At 39.3% G+C, this 15,928-nt stretch overlaps 4 protein-coding genes across 6 annotated transcripts in view; 2 read left to right on the forward strand and 2 right to left on the reverse strand.

The window, feature by feature from the left end:
* Positions 1–5,297, reverse strand: part of LOC136237953 (arf-GAP with Rho-GAP domain, ANK repeat and PH domain-containing protein 2-like) — a 36,018-nt gene extending 30,721 nt beyond the window's left edge. Inside the window, exons 1-7 of the mRNA XM_066028238.1 lie at positions 5,163–5,297; positions 4,037–4,663; positions 1,275–3,052; positions 960–1,154; positions 865–899; positions 332–350; positions 234–278 (exon numbers count right to left, since the gene is read on the reverse strand). Of these exons, the coding sequence (XP_065884310.1) occupies positions 234–278; positions 332–350; positions 865–899; positions 960–1,154; positions 1,275–3,052; positions 4,037–4,661 (2,697 nt within the window). The 5' untranslated portion in view covers positions 4,662–4,663; positions 5,163–5,297. The remainder of the gene's footprint in view (positions 1–233; positions 279–331; positions 351–864; positions 900–959; positions 1,155–1,274; positions 3,053–4,036; positions 4,664–5,162) is intronic.
* Positions 5,264–10,432, forward strand: LOC136237960 (p21-activated protein kinase-interacting protein 1-like). The gene is made up of 13 exons (XM_066028249.1): positions 5,264–5,421; positions 5,485–5,588; positions 5,657–5,709; positions 6,249–6,372; positions 6,423–6,497; positions 6,548–6,600; positions 6,881–6,963; positions 7,806–7,868; positions 7,918–8,015; positions 8,228–8,321; positions 8,378–8,495; positions 10,186–10,269; positions 10,334–10,432. Exons 1-13 carry the CDS (start codon positions 5,344–5,346, stop codon positions 10,372–10,374), a joined length of 1,068 nt encoding a protein of 355 aa, XP_065884321.1. The 5' UTR covers positions 5,264–5,343; the 3' UTR covers positions 10,375–10,432.
* Positions 10,370–15,324, reverse strand: LOC136237955 (telomeric repeat-binding factor 2-like). Of its 2 annotated transcripts, none has more exons than XM_066028241.1 (8): positions 13,411–15,324; positions 13,160–13,365; positions 13,033–13,110; positions 12,880–12,980; positions 12,714–12,806; positions 11,777–12,033; positions 10,950–11,534; positions 10,370–10,823 (listed from the first exon to the last, which is right to left on the reverse strand). In XM_066028241.1, the coding sequence occupies exons 1-8, from the start codon at positions 13,580–13,582 to the stop codon at positions 10,558–10,560; spliced, it is 1,758 nt and encodes a 585-aa protein (XP_065884313.1). In that variant the 5' UTR covers positions 13,583–15,324; the 3' UTR covers positions 10,370–10,557. The 2 variants fall into 2 exon arrangements, with proteins under 2 accessions (XP_065884313.1, XP_065884312.1); XM_066028240.1 differs by having other exon boundaries at positions 12,714–12,787; positions 12,840–12,980; positions 13,411–15,323.
* On the forward strand, positions 13,638–15,777 carry LOC136237966 (spermatogenesis-associated protein 4-like). Of its 2 annotated transcripts, none has more exons than XM_066028257.1 (8): positions 13,638–13,756; positions 13,809–13,938; positions 14,015–14,133; positions 14,189–14,285; positions 14,338–14,406; positions 14,460–14,520; positions 14,569–14,691; positions 15,749–15,777. In XM_066028257.1, exons 1-8 carry the CDS (start codon positions 13,680–13,682, stop codon positions 15,760–15,762), a joined length of 690 nt encoding a protein of 229 aa, XP_065884329.1. In that variant the 5' UTR covers positions 13,638–13,679; the 3' UTR covers positions 15,763–15,777. The 2 variants fall into 2 exon arrangements, with proteins under 2 accessions (XP_065884329.1, XP_065884328.1); XM_066028256.1 differs by lacking the exon at positions 15,749–15,777 and having other exon boundaries at positions 14,569–14,643; positions 14,690–14,852.
* Positions 15,778–15,928: the final 151 nt, after the last annotated feature.

Genomic DNA, 15,928 nt, shown 5'->3' on the forward strand with positions numbered 1-15,928 from the left:
CAGGTGTATCATACTTACTGTACTTAAAAAAAAAGCTTAAAAAAATGTGGAGACTATTCAATATTGGCCACCACTTGATGCTCGAAAACGATGTTTAAGTGCTCGAAATTGATCGTGGCACCAATCAAGTGCAGCTACTATTGAAGGTGCAGTGTTTAACAGTACGTCTGCAGTTTTAAAATGTCCACATTAACAAGTAACTGACAACTATGTTAAAACAAATGGCGTCTTACTTGGCTATAATCTTTCAGTCCTCGGCGAGTAGATGAAGGTGATAGCTACAACAAGCAACATCACTACAGCATATGTACTAGCACAGCACGTAACTTACTATTGATCCCTGACTGCGCCTGTGTGTGTTACAAAGGACAACAAGGTAAAACACAATATTCTCCTGCTGTGGAACTTATCTAAGCCTGTCACCTCCAAACTAAAAATTCTTGACCTCGCTAGACAGGTGAATTACTATATAAACTTCAGAATTTAAAGCTGGTCTTGATAGAGAGGTGGCCTTTCTATACAGGTGGCTATGACAGGTTCTACTGCACATACATATGTAGCTAGAATTTATAACAAGAAAGGTTTTAGACCTTAAAAGAAATTTATAGACTTTTTCTTCTGTTTGTCATAAGGATTTGGTCAAAATATTCCTCCACTAAAGTACAAGGCATGCATTTGTGCGACTACAACTTTTGCATGACAGTAATTTAATTTTACTAAATGTTTTGTGAAAACATTTAATCCGGAAAAACAATAATAATTGCAAACTTCTTTACTGACATAGTATGTTTGCTTTCTCTAAATTGCTGAATTTCACCAAAAGTGTTGAATCTACATGCACACACTAAACAAACAACAACATACGTGAGACGTTCAGGTCTTTCTGTTACACGAATTATCTGCAGAACGAAATATAATATAGTAACTTGTAAATCCGCACACAACACACACACACACACCGATGGACCGCTCTTCTTCTTCTTATTATAAGGCTTTACTTTTGGCGCCTCTGACATGCTCCTCATTCTAATAGCTGTGTTGCCATCATGGTCTTCTTTAACACATGGTAGCTCGACACTAGAGGGTCTGAACAAGTCTCCATTGACAGGCGGAGGACTAACGGTGTCCCCTAATTGACTGTAGACACTGTCAACCTTCAACAGAACACACACACACACACATAACTTGAAGTATATTATGTACAAGCACACATACAAAATACACTGCATGACTGCACATGCTACACATGTACACTACACACACTTATTACCTACCTGTGCTGGTAATGTAGAAGGAGCAGGTCCCACTTGACTATACATACTATTAGGAGCTGGTCCCACTTGACTGTACATACTACTAGGAGCTGGTCCCAATTGACTATACATAGTAGCCGGAGCTGGTCCCAATTCGCTATACATGCTAGCAGGAGCTGGTCCCAACTCACTGTACACACTGGATATGTCAGATAAGGCATCACATGATGCAGACTTAGAAAGAGAGTTATGTGGCGGGCTCAATAAAGGTGGGGACGGTACTCTCTTTGACAAAGGACGAGGTTTAACAGGAGGAGGAGGTATCTTGGTAGTATTGCCAGGTTTCATTACGCTGTCGTCACTAGTACAATTGTTCAGCAGTGGTTGCCCCATGTTCATCACATCTTCCTGAGGATCACAAATGGGCGTCGACGATATTGCTATAGTGTCACCGTCCACAGAAGGTTGTGAAATGATTTTCATGCCAAGTGAGCATTCCTCATCATCAGAAGAATCAGATGTTTCATCACTATACTTTTTCGGGACAGATAAGGCAATATCATCATCTTGAACAGACTGTGATTTAAGAGTAACTAGTGAAGGTCGTTGTGGTCTCTTATCATCTTCTGACTCACTATCAGAGCTTGTATCAGGGGGTGGTGGTGGGGGTGCAGTAATTACTTTGTTTGGCAATGGTGGGGGATTAGCAACACTGTCACCTTTGTTGCTATCAACAGAGTTAGGTTGGGATTGTAAGACTGGTGTACGTCGGTGTGGAACAGGAGGTGGCACATTGGTGTCCTTACTACCAGCCAATTCAGGAGCCAACCTGCTACCACCCAAATCTGGACCAGCATCAATATTATTCACAGACAGAAGATTTACTGGTGCTTCTACTGGCGGAGAAACAACTGGCACCACAGTAGAAGGGAGAGGAGCTTCAGGTTGTGCTGATTTCTTCACAGGCAGAGGGGGTGGAGGTTCATCATCGTCTTCATTGTCATCTTCTTCAGGTGCTGCCACTTGGTCACCTGGAGGTTCAGGTGGTGGAACAACTTCAGGTGCTGCCACTTGGTCACCTGGAGGTTCAGGTGGTGGAACATCGGTAAGTGCCAGTGATAATTCTTTTTTGACTGGTAAAGGCGGAGGAGATTCATCAGAATCATCTTCTTCAGGTGGTGGTGGTGGTGGCACTTCAGCTACTTTTACTGGCAGCGGAGGTGGAGAGCCTTCGTCATTATCTTCTGATTGTTGCTCACCATCAAGTCCCTCGGTGATGTTTACTTCCTCAGCCATCTTGGTGGGTAAGGGTGGTGGAGGTGTACCCTCTGGTGAAGTAAGCTGTGATGTCGATACTACATCTTTAGTAGTGCTTTGATCAAGTACTACTTCATTAGTTTCCTTAGTAGAGGCTACTACATCACTGGTTAAATCACTACTACTCTTCTTTACTGGCAAAGGAGGAGGTGGTTCATCATCATCATTGTCGTCTTCTTCAACTTCAACCACTGCTGGTACACTACTAGTGTTCACAACTTCACTATCCATCATTATTGCAGGAGCTGTATTCTTCCTTGCCATTACAGGAGGTGGTACAACTGCTTTACCAGTTTCTGGTACCTCCTTATTGTCTGCTACCTCATTTCCAAGAGACGCAGGAGAACTACATTTTCTTATAGGTAAAGCAGGCGGTGATGATTCTTTACTAATTTCAGTTGCTGTACTAGAAGGACCTGGGGAGGAAGGAAGTTGACCATTTCTGTTTGCCGTAGGGACATGTCTGGTACCAGACTTGGGACCTACAGGTAAGAAACACACACACACACACACACACACACACACAAAGAGTACTCTGAAAACCACACGCATATGTATACACTACTACAGTAGAATGATCACAACAAACAAAAACAACTTCTATTGGATTTCTATCAGGTATACAAAAGAGCTAGTTTGGTCTTTTAAATCTAATGGACTATTGAGGCTTTCATTATTGACCCTATGACAATAACTCAAGCAAGGTACATTGTATAAAACGCTAAGCAGTATTAAATAATATTCATGCCAGTATCACTATTGTCACATGCATGTGTATAACATTCATTCTAAAACAATGAAACTATTTGTTCTTCAAATGGAGCCTGATTTTTTTTCTTATTCAAAAATATAAGCTTGTCAGCTACAAGAGTATACAATAGAAACCCAAGAATATTGAACGGATGTATTATTCCATGATTAATGATTATGTGAAGTAACATGGATATTTCAGTAATTATTTGTTTATATTGCCATTAAGGGTTGCTGTACTTAGCTCAGTTCGGCCACTAAACCGAACATGATACCTTTAAAGGGAAATGGCTAATGGCACTGCCAAGCGGATCTCTAAAGGCGTGGCAATCGTGCAACTGTTGTTTTAGTGAGCTGGAATTATCTTGGGTCCTTACTACACTTCAATAACTGTTGAATACTTGGTTGAATAACGTGGAAAACTGACGAACAAACACCCATAGCCACATACGCATTTCAAATAACCATTCGCGTAAACTGACAATTACTAAAATATCCATGTTATTTATGAAATCATTAATCACGGGCTAATACACCGTTCGACACTCTTGTTTCTATTGCGTGTAACACACAAAAATCACTTTAAGGATTTAGAATGAAGCCAAACGGACTAAAACAAAACCTCACATATAACAAGAATTATGTTTTGTGGTTTCCATACAAGGTAAAGAATTTGTGTGTGTGTGTGTGTGTGTGTGTGTGTGTGTGTGACTCACGAGGTGCAACTGGCGGTGGCGCTCGTGGCAAAGTAACTGACACTGTTGGTTGAGGCTCAGCTGCAGGCAAATCAGATAGGTTCTCAAAACTACGAGATGCAGACATTTTTCCTTTAGATGAGAAATCCAATTCTTCATTCTCCCCTACTATATACATACTGTGTCGCTGCCTCTGTCCATCCACTGGGCTAATCACATTAGCAGAACGAGATTTACGTAGTGACTGCTTTCGTGGCATAAGTTTTGGTGGTGACACAGTTGTGCTTGACTCTATAAGGACTCCTTCTGATTTGGGTTTGTGTTGAAGTGTGCGTCGAGGCGGTACAGACGGTGGCACCGACAGTTTAGAGTCTACTAAAGGAGGGGTAACTGGGGAAAGTGGTGACATTGAACTGGTCGGCGACAATGATTCAGAACTATCACCATTTGATTTCATTTTATCAAGGCCTCTTACCAGCCGATTAAGATGGCCGGCCTTCACAACACCAATAGCATTCAAGTCTGCTTTAGTCAGTCCAACACACTGGCTTAAACTTGAGTATCCACCACACAGAAATTTGTCAGTATACTCAGCTAATCCCAGCTTATCCAACCAACCGGCTACATCATCTGCGCAGCCAGCCATTCCTGGGGGTTGAAAACAGAAAGGAAACCCAACTATAACACTAATGCACTATATCAATTTCCATATCACAAAACACAGCCTTATTTTAAAAGGACTCCGCAACACTATATTAACAAATACATACGAATTTTAAATTCCTATTGAACATGCGCCTAAGTACACAATATGAAATGCATATTAACTAGTTTAGCAGTCAAGGGTTAATACGCTACTTACAATGTTGGTGAAAACGAGTTGCAAGCAATGCAGGTATGAACTGTTAGAATCATTAACATCCAAAAGCGCTAAGATCATGCGCATGCCATTAATCTACACACAATGAATACGTTAATCGATGTATCGTGTCTTTAAAAAACCATTCCTACGTTAATGGGCTGTAGAGTATAACATCTTACAATTAAACACGCCATGTTAATACTAATTGAGCTTCTTAAGTAAAAGTAATTTACAACGAGTTAAGACGGAGAGATAAATAATGCAAACGCACGTGTGTTATATTACCTGCACGCAGAGAGGCGAAATCTTGCTCTTTCACGTCAGGGCGATGGTGCTATTGTATCCGACCTTCGGAATCGCCTATATATCAAAAAGACTTTTCGCTTTCTCGCTAATTTCTTATTTTTCACACGAATGTCGTGCTCAAAAACATGTGTAATTTTACGCGTGCGCAAACTTACAAGAAATGGAGATAGAAATCATCATAGGAACATACGATTGTTTCATTAAAGGATACTCTTTTGATTTGATATCAACAGATCAGGTATTCACAAAAACCTGGACGCCACTGTGGTAAAGACTTCTCTATTATAACGCTCTTCGTCAGAATATTAGGTCAAAATTCTACGAAAAGTCTCACACTGGTTGTTTGAAGGCAGTAGCTTGTAATGGACGTTATTTAGCGTCCGGGTCTACGGATGAAACGATAAAGTGAGCTATGAGAGAATGACGCACGTGATTTGATTGTTTATGGCTTCTTCTTGTCACTCCCACTCCAGGCTGTATGACCTGCAAGATCACACTGAAGTGGGGACCCTAGTTCAGCATGAAGGTATAACGATCTTAGCAGTGTGGATACCTCAGTAATACATCTGAGTACTGGTTGACCATGTTCCCGTGTGCATACATACATTACCCTCAAAGTTATGCCAGGATGGTACATTTGTTGTTTTGCTCAGGTTCATCTCAGTTCCCAGGTGTTTTTGTTGTGCTAGTGTTTCACAGTAGAGGTATGGTTGCCTTTTTAGTAGGCATTTAAACATCTCAAGTTTCAGTATCAGAGTACATTGCACTAACTCTAGGGCAAGAAGTTGTGTGGGAGAAAGAGACACAATGTTACATTACACTAGGTAACATTGGTACACTATTAGAAGCATGGCAGACAGGAGAATTGCTAATTTGTTTTGTTTCTTTGTTGTCGTTTATGGTATACCACTAATATGAATGTCTTCAAATCAGACACAGCAAGACCCTCCTGTACATGTGTGTGTGTTGCGACTATAATTATCAGTTACTATTGTATGAATCAGTAAAGAATCAGCTTTGACATTCAGTGACAATTACGATGTCTATAATTTCGTCCTTATATAGGGACTATTACAGAATTAGTGTTTTTTGGCGGCACACACCTGGTTAGTGCTAGCGAAGACCAGACCATTTGCATATGGGAGTGTGGCAATAATTGGGATTGTCTCCATGTCTTGAAGGGACATAAGTGAGTCGCCTGGCACTGCATTGAAATATTAGAATCAATATTATTATTAGGGGAAGAATTAACTCTGTATCAATCCACCCGTCAGGCAAACTGGCTCTCTCAGTGGCAAAAGACAAAACCCTGAGGTACTATACAGATAGGGATTGAATATATTTTTTCATAGCATATTTGTCAGAATGTGGAATCTCCTAACTGGAAGGATGTCCTATGTCAACAACCTAAAACAAGGCAGGTGTAATTTGTGGCACACGCTATATGTACACCTTTGTAGAGTAGTCATAGATACTGTTACACCAATTACACCAGTTATAATATACTTGTACCTTTGAGTGGTATCTTTAATAAAGAAACCTTTCTAGTTTATCTTACTGGCCACTTTCATTCAGGAAACATGTAGTAAGATAAGTGAGATAACAAGTGTGCCAGTTTGGCTTGAGACCATGTTTTGGGGAGATTTTTAAAAATAGACAGTGGTCTTGAGGTTTCTTTTTTCTTTTCTATGTTTTAGTTGCAGAATTGGTTGTGTGGAATCCTGTGGGAGACCAGTATGTTGTTGCCTATGACACAACTTTGTCAGTGTGTGATGTGCAAGTAAGTGTTGTCTATCAGTTATAATCACATGTATAGCCATACATGTCCAGTAAGGATGTTATAATAATCATGATGTCTGTAGTGACAAAATTCCATGACATAATAAATTGCATGTAAATTTGACTACAATTATGTATGAAATATCAACATCTGTAGAAACATGTAATTACTGTACACACCATATCTTAGTACTAGCAAGTGTCCTTAAAACATCCTCCACACACAGAAACATCCTCCACACACAGATAGGAAGTGCACCCTTGACACCAACCTGCTATACACTAAGACACAGACACTTGCTGTGGTGGATGATATGCCAACTCTTGAACAACTGTTAAGTGTGTGATGAGTCACATGACTGCAAAGTAATGCTAACCAGCATGTTAAACAGCTTGAATCCTGAAGAGGTCAACTACTATATTGAATGGACCATCTTGGTCATGTTTCCCATACCAATCTAAGTACTACTTAGTGGGTAGCTCAACAAATTTTCCATCTATCAAAGTTTCCCTCCTTAATGGTATTATCCTCATTATTTGGGTTATGTTGTGTTATGTGGTGACGTGATATATTGTAGTATAAATGTTTGTGATATGTTACTTCTATCATGGCGTCCATACTGAGATCCTCAAGTATATAATGTGGTGGTTGTTTACATGTTACTGGACATTATTGACAATGTTTCTTCACTGGTATGTTTGGTGTTGATGGTATTGGTCAAGGTTTAACATTTCCAGTATTTCTAATGAGGCATAACCAACCACCATTGTCTGTCAACAATTGGGTGTATGGTTATTATAAAAATAAATAAAAAATTATTAATACGTATATGTATTTTATAGTCGGGAAGTGTTACACAGAATATTTCCATTGGAAAACACATCAATGCTGTACAATACATCAAAGTAGGTCTCCATAGAGAATTCTGGGACCTTGTGTATAGTATTTCTATAGGAAAAGATTTTGGCTATTGCCAGTGAGCTACCCTATATCCAGTTGTATAGCGTGGTGACTGGAAAGTGTCTTTACAAACTTGAGGGTCATACTAACAGGTAAAGATTTACTTTGGTGTGAAAAACCAGTTGTGACCAAATTTACAAAAAGGTACACATTTTACATGCTGCCTAAGGCAATGTTATGAACTTCAAGGTACCATTTTGCAAATCCAGTTGCTTTGTTATTCTGACTAGCTGCATAAAATTTGTTCTCCTAACTTCACCAATTTGTCCTTAGTATAATGCTTATTGTTGTTTAATTTCTTTAGAGTTAAAACACTTATCATGGCACCTGGTAATAGTTTTCTCTTTTCTGCTTCATCTGACGGCACTATCAGAGCATGGAAGATGGATGAAAATTTGGTTAGTAACATCACCTATATGTTCAGTGTAATTACCACTTTGGTCTCTTGTTGTAGTCACTATGTTCGTGTGTGTGTCATGTGGACACCAAGTCCAGACCAACTTGTATGACCTTGTCAAATTTGGCAGTAAAAATGGAACCGCCTAGTACCACTGTTCAACCAACAGAAGAAAGTAAGTATCTCCATGACAACAGCTAGGTTATCTAGGCCCCAAAACCCTGTTGTTCCACCCATGAGAATTATGAAATATGTATGATTGCTGGTCTTATATAAATGCCAGATCCACATAGTAACTGGGGGTAAAAAGGAAACACACACCTGGGCCATATTTCAAGACAATACAGTACGCATTCCTTGGATCATACCTCCACATTGTACTCTCCTTGATGCACTTAACACAGATTGAAGGTTTTTTTGGTATAAAGCACTTCTCTCACTTCATTGTTAATCTCGTCTTTTGAAGCACTTTACAGAATGTCAGTACTATTTTTGTTCAGCCATAACTCAAGGAAATATCAAACAGTACAAGGATCCCCCCAAAATGATGTGCTCTGTCTAAAATACCACCTTTAAAAATCATCCTAGAAACATCTTGTGCGATGAAACTCACCTTTATGGAATAGTATTGGTCCATCTAACATCAAATACTGCATCATCAAAAACAAGAAAACACAGCGGCTGGATATAGAATTTTTTTTTTAAATCACAGCAAACTCAAATTTTTATCTGCCTGCTTGCCTGACCACAGTTGCAAGGCTAGAGGCCAAACAAAACAACGCACTTATGCCACAATAACAAACTCACCAGTGGGATGTACCTTTTAGGGTTCCAACGTCTGCATCTTGTCTTTACTATTATCTTCAATGCTAGTCTTCTTCCCTCTCCATGCAATGAAACCATTAATTTTTCCTATCACCACTTTCCTTGAGCAGCATATTTAGATGCTGCAAACTTATCGAAGTGGTTGTTGTCAGTAGATACCTGTAACTTCATGATAGGTTCAGTGCCACGCCTATTAACGAAATCTTGGTTGATTAATAACGATTGAACACTGAGACCACACCTCTATCACGATGACACACCTTGTTATTGTTGGCCTAGCTGTGTTCATAATGCTAACACAATGAAATAGTGACGCACCCCCTGGTGGTGAAAGGCTAACTTGAGATGCTCTAATACAGCAGTCACCCTAATAGTACAATCACACGTGTATAGCTGTGTGCTATAACAAAAAACCACCAAACTAAATTACATGCATAAAATGTTTGCTTGTCAGACATTTGTGAGGTCAAAAAGTGAAGGCTATAGTGTGGAATGGAAGAGGTTCGCTACGTTAGTCACTTGGTCAAATTCTACAAAGCATTAAAAATAAAAAATAATATCATGCCTGTCCATCTTAAACCTTTAAGTAGTTCTATTACATGCCATTAAAAACAAACCTCACAAATGGTGGACTAGCAACAGTTGTCAAGTATTTTTATAACTTGTGCAACAATGAGCTTTATCCGAAATTACGTCACAGACATACAAAACCGTTACAAAGAAATCAGTGTTCCAAAATGACGACACGTGGCAATCACCAATTCGCCACTAACGGTTTCCGCATTCATCAAACAACCACAAACAATCGTCCTTGTTGGATATATCCCTAGAGGTAGAAGAATCTGTTTTCTTTTGAATATATTTTAGTAGCGCTAAGGGCCTTATAGCGCTACTAAAATACGAATTCATGTGGGCTTGTCCTACCCCCCTGACTTTTGCGTGCAAACCCTGTATTGTGCTTGTGTGGACAGCATTTTATATTGGCATGCGGACTGTATAAGCCTATTCCATTGGTGAGATTAGCTTATATGTCTATTTAGGTAAACAGTTAACTAAGGCAGCAAAAAGCGACACTAAAAGTAGAAAAAGAAAGACAGAGCAAAAATCATGTACCGAGACAGAAGGTCAGTGCTACATTAACAATCCTTAACAACCTTATTGTGTGTGTGTGTGTGTACTGTCATGTAGATACTACAAAAGAGCTTCACAAAAAGACAAGACAGCACTAAGCATAATTATTGCATTTTTTTCCTTTTTTAAAACAACATTATCCACTCATAATATAAATTATATAGAATTATAATTTCATACAACATGATCCATAATCAGTGCATTATCATGTACATTACCAAATGGCACCAGTTGCACTGTAGGCGTGTAAAATAACTGTTTCCAGCAGATGATTTTTTATTTCACAAAAATTTGTCAGGAACCTCATGATTTTTCTTCATGTTACGCCATCTATCTTTCAAACTGACATTGTCTCGGTAAGCAGGAAATTTGTAATGCTGCAGTATAGCTGCCCACTGCCCTAATCCAAACCTTTCTACTCCTTCCACCAACAGTTTACTTTCAGAGTGTGTCCAGGGGTGTCTTATGGCTGACGAAACTTTGTATTTCTTTGGCCGAGGTGTCACTGTCAGTGATCGTCTTCTCCTGTGTTTGATGCTTATTCCTTCTACAAAACCAGATGAAATATAATAGTCTGAATAAAGGACTGAATATCAAAAATGTACAAGTACCAGAAAACCATTGACCAAATCTACATAGTACTACATGCTGTACCTCATACATACAAACTCACTAGGTATTGCGGTGAAGAAATCACTATCTTCACTACTGCTGCTCCAACTGTTTGGTACTTCACCAGTTTCCTTGAGGTCCCGGAGCCCTCGACGATGAAGTGTTGTTGAAGGATCTTCACTCTGCTGCACCGTACTAGTAGGCTGCTCGGCCTCACCAGAATTAGAACTGCTCTCTACAATCATGGCTCTCTTAGAGGGGGTAGCTTGTGGTGTTACCGCACCATCATCACTATTGTCTTCGGCATCACTGCCCATAATAACAGCAACTACAGTTAATCCATCAGTAATTGGCTGCTCTGACTCTACATGAGTTGTCAGTTTGGACGGTGATCTCAATGATGTCACCTGTGGCTTAGTGGGGGTTAAATAAGATCTGGAAGGAGTTAATCGAGTGTTCAGTGGTGTTGATGGAAATTCAGATGGAGTTGCTCTTGATTTAGAAGATGGAGATTTAGATGGTGTTGCTTGTAGTTTAGATGGTGTTGCTTGTAGTTTAGTTGGAGTAGATTGTGACTTCTTGTATGGTGATTTCAACTTTGCAGCTGGTGAATTAGGTTGCTTTTCAGTAGCAACAGAATCAGTTGCTATAAATCAAAGACAAAGCTAATGTCTTGACTACTCAATTAGAGTATTTATATACATTTAGTTGTGCAATGGATTTAGGAAATGTTATAGATTTAACCCCACCTTTTATGCATGGTAGCGGTATATGTTCATGTGTACGCTGCTACACATGCACACACACACACATGCTATGCATTACATTCAACATACCATTTACATTAAATTTCAATACACAACACAAAAAACACACACACATGCACACCTGCAGATTTAGTTCCACTTCTAAGGGAATAGTAACTAGTGATAGTTTTAGGACCAGAGTCGTTACCACTATCAGTCTTATCAGCAGTAGTACTGACAACCTTTCTTGGTGACTTAGCAACCATTTTTGTGTCCTTGCTGTCAAACTGGGCAGCAGCTGTTTTAGCCCTTGTTTGGGGACCAGACATCTTCCTAGCCTCATCCATAGGAGGATCGGCTGACACTGAAGTGCTTGTCAGAAGTGGTGGTGAAACATCTCTATAAGAATGCCAAAAACATTTTGGGCAATTACAGTAGTTATGCATATTAGGAATCCCACTCAAGCACCATGAATGATCACAAATCCATGACTTTGTAAATCACTAAGACTAGCCAAACTAATCCTACCAGTTTGTTCTAAAACTTATATGAACACTTTTGATCAATAATTTAGTGGCTTGGACACTTGAACAAGATGACCAGGAAGTACAATATAATACTTAAAAGCATGTCTATGCTAGTATGTACAAAAAATACAGCACTCGGCTTTACTGTATTAGTGCTTTGACACTCCACCCCCTTGTGATTCAGACATCTATTACCACAATACTTGAAAATAAAAACAAACACTCACAAACAGCTGGTTGAAGAATGCTCGAACCAGTATAGGTAATAAAGGTGTTCTTATAGCATCTTACTCTCCGTAGTTAACAATCAAGTGCACTGTCACCTTAGCACTATGAACAAACCAAGATCATGTTTAAGACTGTTTGTAATTAATTTACAAGTGATGGGGCCAGATCTGTTGTAGTTAATAAGGTGGCAAGGATATGATTATGTAAACAGCCACAAGTGGTTTACTGATCAACCTGTATTGGTATGCTAACACTACACATCCACTAGTCATGTAAATTTTGTTTTTCTTCGGATAAGGTATGGTAATGGATGACACTACTAACCTGTCATTTTCTGTTTCGTCCAGAACTGTGGTGTTGTCTTTCTCCTGAGCAGCACGTAAGTATTCATCAAACATCTTGTGGGGGAGAAAAGTGCTAAAATACATGTAGTAAAATAAGCTATGATACCTCAACTAGAACGGGTGGTGGCATTTTCATCACAACACACCTCAGGTTATCCAATATCTTAATCAGAGCGGTGTGGGGCTTCTGACCATACATGAACTCAGTCTGATGTACACTGAAATCAGGGAATGAAGAGATCAACTCCTAAAGAAAAAACAATTGTTTTTTATTGTTATTACGGCAAAATTAGGTTTACCAATACAGTGTCATTTGTGTCACATGCTTCTGCAGCCATTACTTTGTCTTTCTCAATTATTAAACAGTAGCAGGCAATCTATAAAAAAGCAGGTTGGAGTACCAGTAACTACAGGGGTTTCACTTACTGATATATTTAGTTGATTTACTAGTTTCTTGTAATCAGATTTATTAGGGAATAATTCACTATTACTCTTGAAGCATTTCAACACGTTAGAGTAGTTATCATAACTCGAATGCAAGACGGCATCACGAATTAGCACGCCCAAATGTACACAGCATAGCCATCGCTTACATTCTTCATCAACGGCATCTTTCATGTGTGAAAATAGAACTACACAGAAAAATTGAACAACTAGTTAAATGTTTTATAACTAACCTTTTACTAGCTCTTCCCATCGGGATGAGCGAAGCGAAAGGACGTCGAGCAACGCTCTGTAGCAAAGGTAGTTCTCGAAAAGTAATAGAGCTTGATTTTCTGGGTGTCTTACGGTAAATAGATCCTTATAGGTTGGCACTGAATGTGACAAGAAACTCGTCAACGAGTCCATTAGTCCGAAGGGCGTGATTGTGCGCGCCTAAATCAAAATTTTCAAAAATTCGAACCCATAATTGCACCTTCCGTAGTCATAGTAACACTGAATAAAAATGGCGGGTTTACCCAGGGAAGTTATCAAATGGTTACAGAGTTTAGATTTAAGCCATTCTGTTAAGAACGTGCGAAGGTGTCTAAATATATCAAGGTGTCTTTAGTTTATGGTGTTGATTTCGTTACAGAGACTTCGCAAATGGCTGTCTAGTGGCAGAAATCTTTTCTTGGTATTATCCACAAGATATACAGCTTCATACGATTTCAAATGGCGCCTCAGTTCAGTCTAAACTGGCTAATTGGCAGCAAATAGATAAGGTACGTTTCTGAAATGTTAAATGCTGCAACTGTGATTTTAACTGAAAAAAGTCAATACTTCAACTGCAATACACAGGTTATCACTAAACACAACCTCAACATTGGCAAAGATGTTACAGATGGTGTAATACACAATAAACCAGGTGCTGCTATTACTCTTGTTGAACAACTTTACATTGTGTTAACCAACCGAGTGTAAGTGAAATTGCCATACAAATCATAGCCACAGCTTGCCCTGGGTTATTTGCAGAATTAGAGCCAAGCCCACTGAATTAGCTACACAAGAATTTAATGACAGTACTTACCAATCACAGTTGCCACCTTATGCTAGATCAACGGCATCTCAGGTAAGGTCGTAAATCATGATACTCGAATGAGATAATATTCCACAACATCTAGTGCATCAAGAATAACATGGCGGTCACAGAATATGTCACTGAACCAGACAGAAACCATTGTGCAGATAAGGTAATGAAAGATGCTACTATTAATGGCTAATTAAAGGATATTTCTTATCAAAGATTCATGCAATCATGGAAGTACACAATCAACAAAGGAAACAGGAGCGAGAGAAAAACCCTGGTATAGCCATACCTACCATTTATGTCCATTCATATTTTTTAAATTTAGAGAGGTTTGGAATTAAAACGCCAGGAACAAAGACAGCAATGAAACAAAGAGAAATAACTATGGATGATAGCACTGGTATGAAACCAGCCAGCTATGTTTTTGGCATAATCGTCTATTGCAGAAACTGACCTACCAGTTGTTGAAGTAAAGGTGAAACAAGGAGCTGTACCTTCTTTCACTGATGACAGTTAAAAGTTTTAAATCATAATTTTTCTACTATGTGAATTGATCAGCTCCTACTTATTTGGCATACAGGAGTTGGAGAAACATGTACAAACATGAAAGCACTACTGACATAACTCGAGGGTGGATTTAGAGGAGTGTTTATATCCTGCCAATGTTTTTACCATTTGCTAGCTATAGTAGGTGTATTTTAAGCATAGGCAATGGAAATGAAAAGTGTGACAGGGAAGGGATCTAAGAAATCGTCAAAATCACATTGTACATGGTAAATCAAAATACTCTAATAGAACAGTCAACACTTAAAACACCCAAAATAATCTCAGGACTTCATAACCATTGGCATGTTCACTTCTTTGATATTACTATATTTGGCGGGGGCAGGTGAACGCATACCAACTATAGCAATGTTACTTAGTTGTCCAGCACACACTGGGGGTGGTAGGTAAGGGCAGTCCACCTAGCCAGTAGAAATTTTTAGGGGTCACCAGGATGTTAGTAGGGGTCAGGTCTTGGTGGACAATTGCAGAGTCTTGATGACCATGAACATGCCTCAGTCCTAAAGACACATCATGTAGTATTGACAGTGATGTAACACTCCTGCATCTCCCGTCACCATAATAGGTACAAAGGATAAAATACTCCACCCCACATGACTGAGGAATGACACAACATTTGTACTCCAAAGATGGTATTCCTATCCTTTATTTAGCTGCTTCTGTGGGGCTGGATAGCTGAAGTGCATTAGTCTGGCAGTGACCGCCCTTTCAGAGGTGAACACTACCAGACTATAGTATGTACGTGTTGAACTGAACTCTCAAAAACATTTAATAATGCACCTATTAATGTCAACTCCCACCCTCGGGGGTCCCTACTGGGGATTTGACATCTACACCATTTTGTTGAACCAAAAAATATGTTTAATAGGTAAATCAAATCCCCTATAGAAACTCCACTTCTGAGGTGGAGACATAGTGGGGTACAAGCTACTTAGCCCAGGACTGGGGAATTTGACACTAGACTTTGTCGAATCCCCTGTATTAGTCCACCCTACCTGGGGGTGGGGCATGACATTGATAGGTGCATAAGTCAAACTACATATGTTTTTGAAATTTGGCTCATTTGTATATAGTACTGCTTGACCCGCTAAAATATATATTCAATCAAATCTGACAAAATA

The sequence above is a fragment of the Dysidea avara genome, chromosome 11 (genome assembly GCF_963678975.1).
Source record: "Dysidea avara chromosome 11, odDysAvar1.4, whole genome shotgun sequence".
NCBI classification, from domain to species: domain Eukaryota; kingdom Metazoa; phylum Porifera; class Demospongiae; order Dictyoceratida; family Dysideidae; genus Dysidea; species Dysidea avara.

Coding starts and splice junctions, on each gene's coding strand:
- LOC136237960 (XM_066028249.1), top strand. CDS start 5,344: ATGGAGATAGAAATCATCATAGGAACATACGATTGTTTCATTAAAGGA. Junction 5,422..5,484: donor ATTTGATATCAACAGATCAG/GTATTCACAAAA, acceptor GCTCTTCGTCAG/AATATTAGGTCAAAATTCTA. Junction 5,589..5,656: donor TCTACGGATGAAACGATAAA/GTGAGCTATGAG, acceptor CTCCCACTCCAG/GCTGTATGACCTGCAAGATC.
- LOC136237955 (XM_066028240.1), bottom strand. CDS start 13,582: ATGGACTCGTTGACGAGTTTCTTGTCACATTCAGTGCCAACCTATAAG. Junction 12,788..12,839: donor CACCACCCGTTCTAGTTGAG/GTATCATAGCTT, acceptor CTCCCCCACAAG/ATGTTTGATGAATACTTACG. Junction 11,535..11,776: donor AAGTGGAACTAAATCTGCAG/GTGTGCATGTGT, acceptor TTTGATTTATAG/CAACTGATTCTGTTGCTACT.
- LOC136237966 (XM_066028256.1), top strand. CDS start 13,680: ATGGCGGGTTTACCCAGGGAAGTTATCAAATGGTTACAGAGTTTAGAT. Junction 13,757..13,808: donor TCTGTTAAGAACGTGCGAAG/GTGTCTAAATAT, acceptor ATTTCGTTACAG/AGACTTCGCAAATGGCTGTC. Junction 14,644..14,689: donor AACTATGGATGATAGCACTG/GTATGAAACCAG, acceptor CGTCTATTGCAG/AAACTGACCTACCAGTTGTT.